Source organism: Hyla sarda, chromosome 1 (assembly GCF_029499605.1).
Source record: "Hyla sarda isolate aHylSar1 chromosome 1, aHylSar1.hap1, whole genome shotgun sequence".
In the NCBI taxonomy this organism is placed as follows: Eukaryota; Metazoa; Chordata; class Amphibia; order Anura; family Hylidae; genus Hyla; species Hyla sarda.
The window spans coordinates 128,489,063-128,505,434 of NC_079189.1; the positions used below are offsets into that span (position 1 = coordinate 128,489,063).

At 37.7% G+C, this 16,372-nt stretch overlaps 1 protein-coding gene across 3 annotated transcripts in view; it reads right to left on the reverse strand.

Moving 5' to 3' along the window:
- TLL1 (tolloid like 1) overlaps positions 1-16,372 on the reverse strand; it is a 148,215-nt gene that overhangs the window by 10,985 nt on the left and 120,858 nt on the right. For all 3 annotated transcript variants that reach the window (XM_056561152.1, XM_056561143.1, XM_056561162.1), the window contains 7 exons: positions 15,934-16,036; positions 15,234-15,350; positions 11,005-11,150; positions 10,059-10,254; positions 8,593-8,718; positions 7,835-7,995; positions 5,619-5,799 (listed from right to left, as the gene is read on the reverse strand). In XM_056561152.1, coding sequence (XP_056417127.1) covers positions 5,619-5,799; positions 7,835-7,995; positions 8,593-8,718; positions 10,059-10,254; positions 11,005-11,150; positions 15,234-15,350; positions 15,934-16,036 — 1,030 coding nt within the window. The remainder of the gene's footprint in view (positions 1-5,618; positions 5,800-7,834; positions 7,996-8,592; positions 8,719-10,058; positions 10,255-11,004; positions 11,151-15,233; positions 15,351-15,933; positions 16,037-16,372) is intronic.

The following is a 16,372-nucleotide window of genomic DNA, read 5'->3' on the forward strand; positions in this document are numbered from 1 at the left end:
AGATGTATTAATATGTAACAAGGAAGCGGCTAATACAGAGACATAAATTAATAGGTATTAAATATTGATACTTCCACCATTAAGACTGAAGTAGAGATGAAAAGATGAAGAGTAACTGGCAGAAGGTCAACAGTTTTGCTGCATAAAAAAGGAGAGAGGCATCCGCTAGCGCAGGAATGTCAGATGTTATTATCAAACAGACCTTGTTGTCGCTTGATATCAAAACTGGCAGGTCGCTCTTGACATACATAGGAAAACCTACAGCAGTTAATGCTCTGCTACAGCAATGCACCACACAGATGCATAAGATATCACTACAGTAATTAAAAGGGACAAAGCTAATCACGAGGCAAAGCTCAACAATTTCATCTAGTATGTCATCGTTCAAGGGCTTATTAGCCAACAGGGCTACTGAGGGGGACAGCTAGGAACTCTGGTTAGAATGAAATGTTGTAAAACCAGTCTTCTATCTACAGGTTAGAGTAAAAATAACAGGAATAGTGATATTCATAACAGACATCATAAAAGCGCATTCCAACCTAAAAAATCTGGTCAAATATATATCTCAAAGTCTTCTGTCAAATGATTACAGCCATTTCTTGTGTAGTCTTTTTATGTAGCAATATTATAGGTAGAGGCTTCCTAACTAGGCAGCCTTTCAGGTTGAGGTAAGCTCAGTCATGTTAAGGCAAACATGTCATCACTTTCATGCTGCCTGTCCCACGCATCAACCAGGGCGGTCACAGTCATTTTTTCCCTGCCAAACCCCCCCCCCCCCCCCGCCCCCTAATACCTTAACAGGCAGAGATCTGTCAACCTAGGCAAGCGAGGCTGGGATAATCCTCTGGGGACATCCTGACAATTGATGACAGGTTCCATTTAACCTGCTGTTCCAGAAACAGAAAACTAACAAACAGTTGAAAAGAGTATGTAAAGGGAATGTATAACCTAGATTTTTTTTCGCTGATTTTTAACATGTTCTTTCTTCCTAGTCTGTTTCTACTTCCCAATTATAAACTTTCATATTACATATTATGGGGGTTCTTTACTGTAAGAGCAGCGAGACTGTGGAATGCTCTGCCAGAGGAGGTGGTCATGGTGAACTCTGTAAAATAATTTAAAATGGGTCTGGATGCTTTTTTGGAGAATAATAACATTACAGGTTATGGATTCTAGATCTATATGGACAGAAGGTTGATCCAGGGATCCATTCTGATGCCATATTCGGAGTCGGGAATACATTTTTACCTCTAGTATGAGGGTTTTGTCGCATTCCTCTGCAGCAACTCAGTATTGACTAATTAGGGTTACAGATTGAACTTGATGGACTCTGGTCTTTTTTCAACCTTATGAACTATGTTTCTATGTTACATTTTTCGGCCAAATCATTATAGGGACAGCCATATTGCCTGAGCTTCTGCTCTGCAGATTTAACAGCATTCATACATATCCTTTACAGCAGATTTGTATACATAGGCTCAATAAACTGGAGCAGACTCTATTCACTTCTAGGTGTCCTCTGTGACCTGTGCAGAGGTTACTGTGCAGGGAGGAGGAAGTAGTAAGATGAGGGGTGGAGTGGTAGATTAATTCATTTATCTGTATAATGATATGTTGGCTTGTTAAGAAAATCATATTTTTATAATTTTTGTACCTATACTATATTAGCTGCTATGAAGACTTATTTTACAAGGCTATGTATATACTTCTTTGTGCAATGTTGTATATTAAGGAGATACGTACTTTGCCATTTTATGGATTCTCTCTAATTGTTTATGACAGGTGAATATATGCAATTTGAAATTTTATGTATTGTTTTTAAAATAAATAAGGAATAAAAAAAAATGATGTGACAATCACCTATTGTGAATTGCTTTTATATACAGTGGTTTTATCATTCAGTGTATATCCTGTCTGTGACAGTAAGGAGTAGAATGCTGAAATAGAGAAAGCCAGGGACTTATTTATGTGTTTGGATTTAGACTGAATAATGTTGTGCTATGTGACAGACTACAGACTTTCTACAGGAATGTCATTTTTTTTCAACACTCCTTCCATGTACTGTATGTATGTATGTATGTATGTATGTGTATATGTATGTTTCTTCTATTTTTAATGATCCATATTACATAGTTACATAGTTAGTATGGTTGAAAAAAGACATACGTCCATCAAGTCCAACCAGGGAATTGAAGGGAAAGGTGTAAGGGGATAAGGGGAAGGGATGTAGTTTTATAATTCTGCACAAGCATTAATGTTATTTTGTTCCAGGAATGTATCTAACCCTGTTTTAAAGCTGTTAATTGTTCCTGCTGTGACCAGTTCCTGAGGTAGACCGTTCCATAAATTTACAGTCCTTATGGTAAAGAAGGCGTGTCGCCCCTTTAGACAACCCACATTTTTTTCTAGAGCTTTCTCCATTGAATTACTAGTTGGGTAGGCATCTCATGTAAGAGGAACTCTGCAGGTGTTAGGGCTAAATCTGTCAAGTAGTCAAGGAATAGTAAGACACAGTACAACTGTGGACATGCTACAACTGTGGACTAGACAAAGATAACATGTATTAGATTTACAAAGTTGGATAACCTTTTCATGTTTTAAAATGTGAAAGGCATTACTCATTTTATTATATATATTTGTCCATTTAATAGCCATAAGGGATCAAACAAACCAGGCAACAAAAAGTCTTTATGTCTACAAGACTTTTCCTTTAAGCAATTGAGACTACAGTCCTTTTAATGATAACCTCTCAAATACACATATACAATGTTTTTACAAACACTGTGACCAGTGCACACAGTAACTTCCACGCTTCCAGTAGATGAGTGATCAATAAACCCTTTGTGTTTACACCAAAAAAAGTCAAGGACTCCCTTCATGCTCCCTTGTTTGGTGACAAGATGTGGTAAAAAGCCTCTAATTGGAGAATTGTGCACGTAAAAATAGCCTTACTATCCACAGAAATTGAAGAATGCTCACAGCCCTCTCATGGATATTAAAACTTGGTTAAATTGGCTTTTAAAATTATAAATTTGATTCCAGTGAAACAATACATTTAAAAAGAATGACACAATCCTATGGATGCTTCTAGGCCAGGTATAGAGAAATCATACTTTATGGCATTGGTAATGGATAATTCATTGTGAGTTTATGGTTAAAGAATAGCGGTTTAATACTTCCAAATGGTTAGTTAAAGATTTTGAAACAAATGTTTGGTGGAGTCCATGAACCCCAAATCATTTGTTGTTTAGTGAGCAGAAAGCAGTTTCCCCAACTTTGAATGGATGCTTGTGCCCTTAGCCCCAAGAAAAAGCACATCCTTTTCCCAAAACAGGTTAGCTTACATCAGGTTGGTCGTACCTCTGAGCCTGTCAGAGGCCACCACTCTGTCATATATACGTACACGACCTGATAGGGCACCTTTTATCATGTCCTTGCAAGATTCAAAAATAAAAATTTTCTCTTTGCAGGCAGCTTTCTTGTCTGTGAACAAAAATGTATCGGCATATTGGCAGAAATGAATGTGCACTTACAAAGTGAATGGTTCCCCTCTACACAAAAATTGCTGATACCGCAGTGACCAACTTTATTTAAGCAAAGACCCATCTTCGAGCTTCCTTCAAAAATATGTCACACGGTAATTCCCGAATATAAAGTAATTATTGTTAACAATATATTATACTAAGGAAATAGTTATGCAATTGCTTAACATATTTTATCAGGAGCTCCAAGTTGAAGTTTCAAGTGAAAAATAAGAAAACTTCAGAATAACAATAGCCCTTAGTACCTATTTGCTACCATTATTTTAATACAAAAAAATAATATACTGTACCTACAAATGTATAAATATAATTTAACCTAAAAGAACAAATGTACAAACATAGGGAAAAAAAAGGACATTTAACATATTTATGTATAGATTGCCATGTAATTCTACAAACACATCATTAATCCTGGATCAGCCCAGAGCTGCATTCACAATTCTGCAAACTTTAAAGCTGACATTTTTGTTAGGCTTTATAGGTAGTGCAGTCTTTTCACCAGAGACTGGTAATGTGATGTCATACAAACTGTGCTGGGGTATTACCACAGCTCAGCTAAGGCCGACTAAAGCTAAAGTATATGGGTATATGAGCATTCATCAAAGGCATCCACTGGTGGCTTCTATTGGAGGCATACCTTCAGCTGATGGATTGCAATACCAAGCAGGAAAATTGGGAATGCAAATACCATATTTAATGGGGTACTCCGGTGGAAAACTTAAAAAAAAAAAATTTTTTATCAACTGGTGCCAGAAAGTTAAACAGATTTGTAAATTACTTCTATTGAAAAATCTTAATCCTTCCAGTACTTATTAGCTGCTGAAAACTACAGAGGAAATTATTTTCTTTTTGGAACACAGTGCTCTCTGCTGACATCATGACCACAGTGCTCTCTGCTGACATCTCTGTCCATTTTAGGAGCTGTCCAGAGCAGCATATGTTTGCTATGGAGATTTTCTCAAACTCTGGACAGTTCTTAAAATGGACAGAGATGTCAGCAGAGAGCACTGTGCTTGTGATGTCAGCAGAGAGCTCTGTGTTCCAAAAAGAAAATAATTTCCTCTGTAGTATTCAGCAGCTAATAAGTACTGTAAGAATTACGTTTTTCAATAGAAGTAATTTACAAATCTGTTTAACTTTCTGGCACCAGTTGATTTAAAAAAAAAGTTTCCACCGGAGTACCCCTTTAAATATTTAGAATTCAGACAAGATTTAAAAGGGTACTCCACTACCTCAGCGTTCTGAACATTTTGTTCTGAACTTTGGGTGCGGGCTGCGCAGGGGGGGTCATGACGTCATGGCCACACCCATTGTAACATCTCACCGCGCCCCCACAATGCAAGTCTATGGGAGGGAGCATGACGGCTGCCATGCCCCGCCATAAACTTGCATTGAGGGTGTGTGGTGTGATGTCACAAGGGGGTGTGCCCATGACGTCACGACCCCGCACCCAGCGTTTGGAAAACAAAATGTTCAAAATGCTGGGGCAGTAGATTACCCCTTTAAGTTAACCTAAAAAACTTTTTTTTTTTAATTTTTTTTAAGGCTGCAACATATGAAAAAAAAAGAGAAAGGGTCTGAAAACTTTTCCGAATGCATAGTATATTGACTGTAAACACGATTAAGACTTTACCTTACTTTGCCAAAGAGGAAACTCAGGAATGTTAATTGTATAAGTGTTGGAAGTGAATATGTAATAACACCACTTCCCCTACACAGACTGATTCATTACATGTGAACTAACAGAACCTAGTCCTATACCTAGGAGCCAAGGCCAGAGACATTAAGGACAAAAGAAAACAAGTTAAAAGGAGAGCTGTAATTCTTTAAGGTGCATTGGTTGTCTGAAGCCCAGATGTGTTTTTCTATGCATGGCATAACATTTACTTAACACCAGGCACTGCAGGGCCAGTGTTCCGCTCAGCAGATATGTAGAGGTGTTGCCTATAGCAGCCCATTAGATTCCAGTTTACATTTTCCCCGCATTTATCCAAAACAAAGAAGTGTTCCAATCACTAGTTAGACACACAAGATATATTTATAATGGAACATTTCGGAACATTAAGGCCATCTTACCTGAGAAGAAATGTGCGCGGAAACCCTTTTTTGAAACTGTATTATCAGACCTAAATTCTATTCTCATATTGTTGTATTGGGAGGTAATAACCTCAGGCACTTCAGTCCCACAGAACTTCCCATGTAACTTTGAATCAGAGGATAGGCCACTTCGAATCTCAACAAAATCATACTTGCAAACCTGGAAAAAACACAAAGCTTGTTAACACATTATACCACTTATGTGCTCCTGTATCTATACAAGCACTTACAAGTGTTATGAAGGGCAAGTGGAATAGACGTGACGGGCACTACTGGTAGACGGCACATTCTCCATTCATGGGAGTGCAGATGATGCCCGAGTGCTGTGTTCGGGTCTTTTCTGTGCTCCCATAAAAATGAACGGAGCACGTGCCAGCTGCAGCATGCCCTCCTCAATGAGCGCCCAGTGGTCGGACCCTCCCCCCCGCAATCAGCTGCTTATCCCCTATCCTGTGTTCATTTTTGCCAGAGATCTCCTTTAAGGTAAAGTATTGAACCAGATCATAATAAAGACTTAAAGGGGTATTCTGGCCCATAAAAAATTCCTAGTGTAACTGTGCGGCCCTCAGACATAAGTGCTGTCAAAGGTGTCTGGAAGTGACAAAGGTGTCCAATAGTGGCTTAGACACCGGCAGTAAAAATGCATGCTTGGAAAATAAAAGTATGCATGTCCATGTCCAGGAAGGGAGCTGTCAGCTGAACTTGTGTTGAGCTGAAAGCTATATTGAACGTATAACCAGCTACAGAGTAGTCATACATATTTCCTTATTACTAAGCCAAGCAATCCGAGGGTTCATATTTTAGGGTTAATATTTTAAAGCATTTTTATACAGTGTACAATATGTCAATGTGTGAATTATGCTGCCATTACATAATCTAATGGCTTTGATAAACTGTTTTATGCTGGAATTTTCTAAGCTTCTTACGATGAACCAAGTATTGCTTTAGAAAATGCACCGATTGTTTTCAGCTATGTGTCTTTGCCTCCAGTCACAGCTATGCTTAAGAAAGTTCATTTGAGGCTCTGTGTGTGTTATTAATTCAAGGTCCATAAATCACAGCTGTTTAACATACTATAAAATAAAGAAGTCAAGCATAAAAAATAAAAATAAAACCTTGGCTAAAAGTTTCTACCTTCCTGGGGTTTCCATTAAAATGATTTGTTAAGAGTTTCTCTTAAATTAACACTAGTCAGTGAACGCCACTTCTGTCTAATAATAAATGGGGTCGTATATTTAAAACCCAAATGTGCTTTTGCTGATGGTGGAAAAAAATACACAGATAAGAGTAGTTAAATATGTGCTTATGTAGTATTACTAAACTATAAAAGTGCATACTCGTCATGCACTGATCCCTATAAATATCAACAATCCTACCATTGAACAGTGTTATATTTTTTGGCAAATAAAACAATTACTACACTGTTTCTGGAGCCTTATCTTGAGCCGTAAATGGCAGGAAAAAAAAAAAAAAAAAAGAGGGCAACAAAAAAAAATGTGAATGAACATAAAAATGTCTGAAAGTGAGGTTCAAAAATGGTGAGTAAACATAGCCTTAAAGTGGCACTCTGCCCCTAGACATCTCATCCCCTATCCAATGATGTCTGATCATGGGGCTCCCAACTGCTGGGACCAATTCATCTGGATGGGACAAGCAATAATTGACATAGCTCACTTCCTATAAGCAAAAAGGGAGAGATATCAGTCAGTACTGGCAGACCACGCAGATTACTTGGAGACCCAATTCCTGGAAAAAAAAAAAAAAACTATGACTACTCTGAAAGCCCTTCAGGGCTGGGTTGTTGAATACTGACATTATCTTAAAAGTGATTGTCACATTGTAAAGCTACTTTTATGCTTGACTGAAAACTCGAAAATAATATCTATAAATGTAGATGGAGTGGGCAGCTACCATGCTTCACTAGTACCGCTTGCCTCTCTAGGGCAAATCTCCGTGAAACATAGCTCAACAGCAACAATATTCACCAAAAAATTATGGCATCTGCCAAAATTAATCGCATGGCTATGGCTGCAATCTTTTGTCAATGGCTGAATAATGAGGTACTGAAAATAGACAACATTGTTGGACAAAACACTCAATAACATTTCAATCAAATTCTTTGTGTGTCCACAAAATTGATGTCGCCAGCTATGGAATAATCCCACCGAATAGTGGATGGAAAGAGGAATACTTACTTCATTACCCTCTAGTTCAAAGTATTCAAACTTCACAGATATTCTGTACTGAGAAGGAGCAACAACCTGCCACACACAGTTCTTATTAGGGGGATATTCTTTGGGCCACGCTGGGGTGGTTATAGTTCCATTGAGCTTGGTTAACAATCCTCCACATGCAGCTGTAAAGACAAATATGTAGACACCTTGTCAAAATTATCTAAAATAAAAGATACGTATTAACCAAGTCATTCTAGATAATCAAATATGGTAATTAATTTACATATTCATTGTCTGTGACTCCACATCCTAGTGAAGTGGAGTCACAGAGAATGAATATGTAAAATGAGTCGGAGAAGCCCTGCCCCCTGCACAAGATTCATTGTATTTAGCAGAGGATCTTCTGGGGGACATATCTCAGGACCTAATGAACATTTTTAAGTAAGTGACTCCTCGTTGGACTCCTGTTCACCCACACTATGACCCAGTGTATTGGGTTTAATGTGGGTGAACAGGCTGACAGTTTTCCTTTAAGAGTTATAATTGCGTGGAACTTACAACTGAACAAAACTGTAGACATAAAAAAAAAAAAAATAATGCATTCTATACCCAGCAAAATGTGTACGCATTTTCTGTACTAAACTATAGGCATATGTCAGTATTATTGTATGTTTAAATGAAATAAAAATCCACAGTGCAAATTCAGTAAATGATTTAATAACTAGATTCTACTTATATTGTGGTATGCAAAACAAAATAATATTTTCCCTTGGGATTACCTTCACAGCTTTTCTTGTCTGGACCAAGTTCATAGCCAGGATCGCAAGAACACTTATAACTTCCTAGCGTGTTCACACACCGTTGTTCACAGCCCCCATTGTCTGGTTTGGCACATTCATCTTCCTCTGTTTCAAAAATAGAACATTTAGGTCTTTAAAGATCACTTTTAATCCTATTAAAAATGCTGCTTTCCATTCCCATAGTCGGTTCATAGGGTATTACAGCAGTAAGTACTGGCAAAGAAGAGATATTGAAACACGTTTGTCAGGCTAAATGTTAAGTGGGCTTGGAGAGCAAGGACTGGTTCACAACTGCATTGGAGGGTCTATTAGAAGCCTCCATTGCATATACAATAAAACATCCCAGACAGAATGGCATAGCACTCTGAATTCATTTTGTCTGATACAATGCTGGCCACCATGATGGAAACCCAACAGATCTCATTAAAGCCAATGGGGTCAGTCATGAAGCAGATCATGCTCTGATGGTTTTTCATTCTACTGTTCCTATAAGAGTCAAGAAAAGTGATAAAAACTATGATTTGAGGCCTGAAAAACGCCAAAAGAAAATAATGTTCTAAGATAAAAGATCCATTACAATATTCATCATGGAATGGATACTCAGATTAAAGATATAATGTTCAAGTTCCAAGTTCTATTTTTTTTTGTCTAACTGTTAACCATAATTTAGGAGAACTGTTTACCATAATTTAACCAAAAGTTCTTTACACAGAATGAAAATTATATTTGATTTTTTTTTTTTTTTTTAAGCAAACAAATACAGATAACAAATACAAAACAAATAACTTATAGAACACAAGATGAATAAAATTCCAGTCAGGGTCATATAAAGGATAAATTATCTACGACAGATTGTCTACATATTCTCATAAACCTGGTGTTAAAAGCTAAAACAGATTATCAGAATCTCTAAATCCAAAGGTTGGTAAGAAGGAGGAAACTGTGGCATTTATGTTCTAAATAGAAAAGCATTATACTGCACACAATTTAGGCTAACAGCAGAACTGCTAACACAACTATATTGACAGTATTAAAGCAGAAATGTATATATTATAATTTATATAATTTATTATAATTTATATAAATATAATGTATATTTTAATATAAAACCGTTATATACACACAAATATTTTTTTGAATGAAAGGTATTTATGAGTGATGTTATGCTGCTGTAAAGCTCCTTTTAAGAGCTGATGGTTAGACCTGTTTTAAGACCCTAGTTTTACATAGTGTATGCAGTATTTGCTAAGTGAAAAAATTGCCAAGTAACTGTTTTACAAGCAAAGTCTGCAGGCCATTCATGACATATTAGCACTAGAGTGCAAGGACAATATGTTTGCTTTCCTTGCTAAATGCATGAGGTTCCCAGGCATAAAACCTTAGTGTCTGTACGGTATAACTGCTATGCTACCCAATAACAAATTTTCAATTAAATATCTTTTTACCCTTTAAGAAGTTAGCAGCAAACCCTGCTTTGTTTACAGTTGCATCTGAAACAAATTTCATCCACAGGGTATTAGAGGTAGATCGGATATCATCTGGCTTATCGTAGCCACAGAAATGCCCAATGAGGGGACTGCTTTCACTGTTCCCATCTCTCACTTCCAAGTAATCGTAAGCACAGGTGTCATGACGCTCAATCTGAAAAATCAAAAGAAGTAATGTTAGTAAATATGAGACTTTATAACAAGTAGCTTTAATTCCGAGAAGTATATCAGCCAGATAAGCATACACCTCAAACCACTGCAATATATCTTTTAATATCATAGGGAAAATGGCACCCAGACAACCGTCAACTTAACTTCACCCCTTTCTAATTGGTTACAATAGGTTTAATTCCAGTATAAATGTTTCCGCATTTAGAGACTTCACAAACTGCTTATAGGTGAAATACTTCCAAAAGTATGGAATCCAATGGGACAGGCCATTATGAATCCAACAGAAAAACAATATAATTTTACCCTCAGAGTCAATGGCAAACCTTCCAAACAGAATACAACAATGTATGTATATATATTGGATTTGCAGTACTTAAAAGATATTGCCGATAATGCTTTTTCTCTGACTTCTTTCTACTAAAAGCTAAAATTGGCTTTAAGGTGGATTAATCAATAACAAATATATTCTACAACTTATGGGGCAGCAATTCAGTCTGCAAAAGCAGATTAAGAACTTGTGAATGGAACCTCCTGTCAGGACCTTATACTTTTAATTAAAATATAGAATTTGTACATTCAAATCCATTTAAATCCTTTTGAAAACGTATGCAGCAAAACAGGTCTCGCCCAGAGCTTGGCCTGTAAATGACAATTTGCTCACTCGAGACTGGATTAAAGATTTCTAAAAGCAATATAATTTATCTTCACCACCGCTTAGGTCAGATAACATTACCTCAAATGCCTGGAAGGTTAATCCAACATTGTAATTTTCTGCTACTGTTATTTTCCATATACATTCCTTTGATGGCCGGTAGTCATCTGGATAATTGGGGGACTGGATCTGCCCAGAATCTTTGTGGATCTCTCCACCACAAATTGCTGAAAAATCAAGTCAGTTGAATATATTAAAATAAGCAAGCAAACGATAAGAAAAAGTGTAAAGTAAAAGAAAGAAAAACCACAAAAAATCTATATGCATGGGATTAAAATTCTATCTAAATATATAGAGCATACCATTCTTTTGTATGTGAATCAAAGCCATATGTAAAAGGTATGATCTGCTAACATACATACTCATGCTAACAAAGTTATATTGTTGTGTAATAATGTTCACACATGCTGTACCTTTTGTGACATACTGTAATGTGTTTAACCTGTATTATAATAATTTATGCCAATTTACCAAGCGAGTTTGGGTATTCCCTCGTGCATAAAGTAGGACCAGAGTACCTGTTGTTTCAATGGTGTCACCATTTCGGTTTTAGTTGAGGACAGCAGGAATGGCTTTCCCTGGGTGTCAATCAGCAAGAGGTGGGGGGTGTCAGTCAGAAGGGGTGTCAGTCAGAAGGGCCATCACTGGTCCCGGATTTCGACATGGTGGTGGACATTATGGCATGTCGAGTGTTGCTCCACAACACTTGCAGGTGGGGGTGAGAGGGGGGTGACTTTGGCAAGTGTATACACAGAGAATACATGAGAGACAGGAGGCCTTGCAGCCCTGAAGAGCACTGGCAGACTGTGAGAGATGAGCTCGAAGTGAATGATGCCTGTGGGAAAGTACAGTCCACCTGACTGCTGGAAGATGGCAGTAGCAGTTAGAGATGCAAAGTAGGCAAAGAAGCCTTCAGCTGCAGAGTATGGTTAAAGGGGTACTCCACTGGAGGTATGCACGAAAAACATATTTCTTTATTCAGACTTCATATGAACATCAGTAACAAGGGGAACAGACAATGGAGTGACTCGTTTCAGTGGACGTGTCCACCTTATCATACTACATATACAAATGATCCATCCGGACTATATAGGGGAGAAACTCCACCCACATCAGGCGAAAGCACCTGTCCCAGAAAGATTGAATCTCCAGCCACCTGCCAAGACTAACAAATAGACAACAATGCTAGTATAAAACCATACATATGAAATAGCTTTAAAAATAAAAACAAATGTCTATCAACAGATGCATTACACATATGTTGCAACAATGGTACATCCTGATATGTTGAAACCAATTAATTAAAAAAAACTATCATAACTCTAAAAATATGGTTTCTGACATAAAGCAACCATGTTAAAGGAGTATAACTGGAAACAAATGTTTTGCGGTATATGTAGAAGCAATTAATAAACATATATGTAGCTTACTAACATAAAGCAGCACAGATGTATACAGAAGGGGAAAACCCCACACTACAACAGACTGAACGAAAAGAACAGAAACTATTCCTCAAATTAATATATGTTATTAAATTTTTCCATTTATTAAAAATTACTGATCTTGTTATCGACTGTAGTGCAGTTATTTAGACATATGTACATACCAAAAAGGGGAAAAATGTAGGAGAGCGCAGGAAACAAGATAATTCTATTAGACATATATATGCATCTAATAGTGCAAAATAACGTCCTGTCTCCTTTTCATCCCCATAGGGTGTCGAGTACAGAGCCGCATAATCAAAAAGACCTCCCGGTCTGATAATTTTTGTCTATGATCTCCCCCCCAATAGGGGCATTTTCGCTCTCTATCCCCTGCAAGGATAGACTTTGAAAGCTGCCATGATGATAGTCAGCACAGTTCTTGCTGACCATGGATAGGTGCATCCCACATATTGGATTTTACACTCCCAGCACATAACCAGGTATACCACATAGGTAGTATTAAAGTTAAATAGTTTAATTTTAAACTTCTCACCATTAGCTGTTGAAACAAACTCAGTACCATTAGTCATTAGATTTTTGACCACATGGGGGGAGGACGTTGCATGGAGTTAACAGTGGTATCTTTGCGATAAGTGGTAGTATTAATTACTTTCCCCGAAGCAACGTCTCCCACAAGTCTCAAATCCAAAAAGGGCATAACATGTAAATCATAAGTTACTGTAAACCGAAGATAAAGGTCGTTATCATTCAGATAACAGGTGAAATCCGGTATGGCCGCTACATCTGACCCCCATATAAATATGAGGTCGTCGATGTAGCGGCCATACCATTGGATGCTAGTGGCAAATGAATCTTTGGGGGCGAAGAGTGTCCCCCTCTCCCACCAACACATGTAAATGTTAGGAAGAGAGAGGAAGGAACGTCGCCCGCATAGACGTTCCAGTCGTTTGCATGAAGAATTCATTGTCAAACACAAATAAATTATGAGTTAGCAGATATTCAACCAATAATATAATATATTCCTGCAAATCAACTGGATAAGCGGAATAAGTTCGGAGAAACCATTCGAGGGCCAACTTAACTTTAGAGTGGGGGATGACAGAATATAAGGAAGTGACATCGGCAGTCACCCGAACAAAGTCTGGCTGCCATGTGATGTGTTCTATCATGGGCAATACATGGGTTGTGTCCTTAATATAACCCGGCATATTGCCTATTAGAGGTTGGAGCATATTATCTACCCATGCACACAGACGTTCGTTAAGGGATGAGAAACCTGCGACTATAGGTCACATAGGAGGTGGAAAAATATTTTTATGTACCTTAGGAAGGGAGTGGAAAATAGCCACCTGGTTTTATACTAGCATTGTTGTCTATTTGTTAGTCTTGGACTCTGTTGGTGGAGATTCAATCTATCTGGGACAGGTGCTTTCACCTGATGTGGGTCGAGTTTCTCCCCTATATAGTCCGGATGGATCATTTGTAAATGTAGTATGACTAAGGCGGACACGTCCGCTGAAACGCGTCACTCCATTGTCTGTTCCCGTTGTTACTGATGTCGATATGAAGCCTGAATAAAGAAATACATTTTTACGTGTATGCCGCTGTGCTGGACGTTACCTTCTTTCTTCAGTTTCCAAGATGTTTGGTCCACACGTGTCCGTAACACAGCTGACCAGGTGGTGAGCTGGACTTATTTGCATTATTGTTTGAGATTTGTAAATTACTTCTATTTAAAAATCTTAATCCTTCCAGTACTTATCGGCTGCTGTTTATGATAAACAGGAAGTTCTTTTCTTTTTGAATTTCCCATCTGTCTGACCACAGTGCTCTATGCTGACACCTCTGTCCATTTTAGCAGGATAGGTTTTTTATGGGAATTTGCTCCTACTCTGTACAGTTCCTAAAATGGACAGAGGTTTCAGCAGAGAGCACTTGTGGTCAGGCAGAAAGGAAATTCAAAAAGAAAAGAACTTCCTGTTGATCATACAGCAGCTGATCAGTACTAGGAGGATTAAGATTTTTTTAATAGAATTAATTTACAAATCTGTTTACATTTCTGGCACCAGTTGATTTAAAAGAACAATGTTTTCCAGTGGAGTACCCCTTTAACCTAAGCAGCTGTTCATAAAAGAGCTGGTATCTACAAAATTACTCTCTTGTAAGTTTAGCACTAGGATTGTTAGCCCAAGACCCACTGAAAGGCCACTATAGTGTCATAGTGGGTGAGAGGGTGCTCTGTGAGTGAATGAGGAAGGGATCATGTCTATAGGTGATCGCACCAGGGGATCAAAAATACAGGATCAACATATGTAGTGTTGCTCGTCCTGCAAGTTAGGGGCAGCACAAGAGGCACCAGAGACAAGGGGGGAGATTTATCATTAAAACCTGGTTAGACGAAAAGTGGTGTAATTGTCCATAGCAACCAATCAGATTGGTTGTTTTATTTTTCAGAGGCCTTTTTAAAAATGAAAGAAGAGATGTGATTGGTTGCTATGGGCAACTGGTTCACTTTTCCTCTGTACAGATTTTGATAATAGTCCCCCAAGGAGTTTAAATAGAAAGTGATTTACAATCTATGTACTCTAAAAAAAAAGTAGTAGAAGCGGTAACCCAGTGAAAGACTACATGGACTTAAACTGTATAAAATGGATAGACTTCTAGATGATTCTAGAAACAAGAAGTGATGTACGCATGGATGGCTGTGGTGGGGGAGCATATTTTTCTTTTATTTTTTTTAAATAATATTAGGTGAACTTCTTTCATATTTGTATATCCATGTACAGTACAGAAATATTTTCTTACCTTCATACACTGCAGCAAATCCCTTCCCAACCCAGTTACTACTGCTTCGAAACTCTATCCACATTCTGCTGTCTGTTGTTGTTAACACCTCTGGAAGTTTATCACCACAAAACCTTCCTAGAAGCAGACAAATATATAAATAATAATAGAAGAATTACTACAAATAGATTATGTAGCTTTGATAATGCACCATACAGATGTTACAGTTTTCAATTATACAGGACTTTGAACCACCAGGAAAGTACTAAAATTACACGATAAAACATGCAAAAATGTGAAGATGAAACATTGTAAAATATCACCAGTTCAATGATTGTATAAAACATGTAAAAGGTCATCTCTAGCCAACAGAGCCTGAATGTGTACATGGAATGTCGTGCAACAGACTGCCATCCCATATTTCTGGGCAAGACTCATCACTACTAAAAAGGTGAAAAGGTGGGGTACTAAGTAGGAAAACCCTATTGAGTCTGCATCAAATATGTGCAGGATACTGTACGTGTGAATAGGCCCTTAATGTGGAAATTCTAACATAATACAAGTATGTAAATTTGAAACTATTCCCTATGCAAGAACATAGTAAGGAACCGAGAAAAAAATGTCTTTCAGGATCTCTGGATTACTCCATTAATCCAATGCATATTGTGGTATAGAGTCTGTACTACTATACAACAGAGGCAAAAAGGTACAAAGCACTAACCCAGCAATGGTGATTTTCTCCAGTAGCCATCTCGGACTTCAATATAGTCATACCAGCAGAGACTGCTCTTGTAGACATCCATAGTGGTGAAATTTAAAACAATCTGTAAAATAATCGAAACCATTAAAACAAAATTGATACAATCATTCATATTTATCACATCACTACAGTCTTTAGAGCTATGGGAGGTTTTATCATGCTTCCTTTACTTTAAATGTTTACCTATTATTAAGGAAAGGCCATCAATATCAGATTGGTTGCAGTCTGACTACTGCAGCTCAAAACAGCTTTGTCCCATTCCAGTGAAAAAGTCTCAGTTGCAGTACCAGGTACAGTTACAATCAAGTATGGCGCTGTTTCTGGTAAACAACGAAGTGTATAAACATCATTTGGAAGGGATAGGGTTCATTCAATAGAGGACAGGAAATACGAATCATAC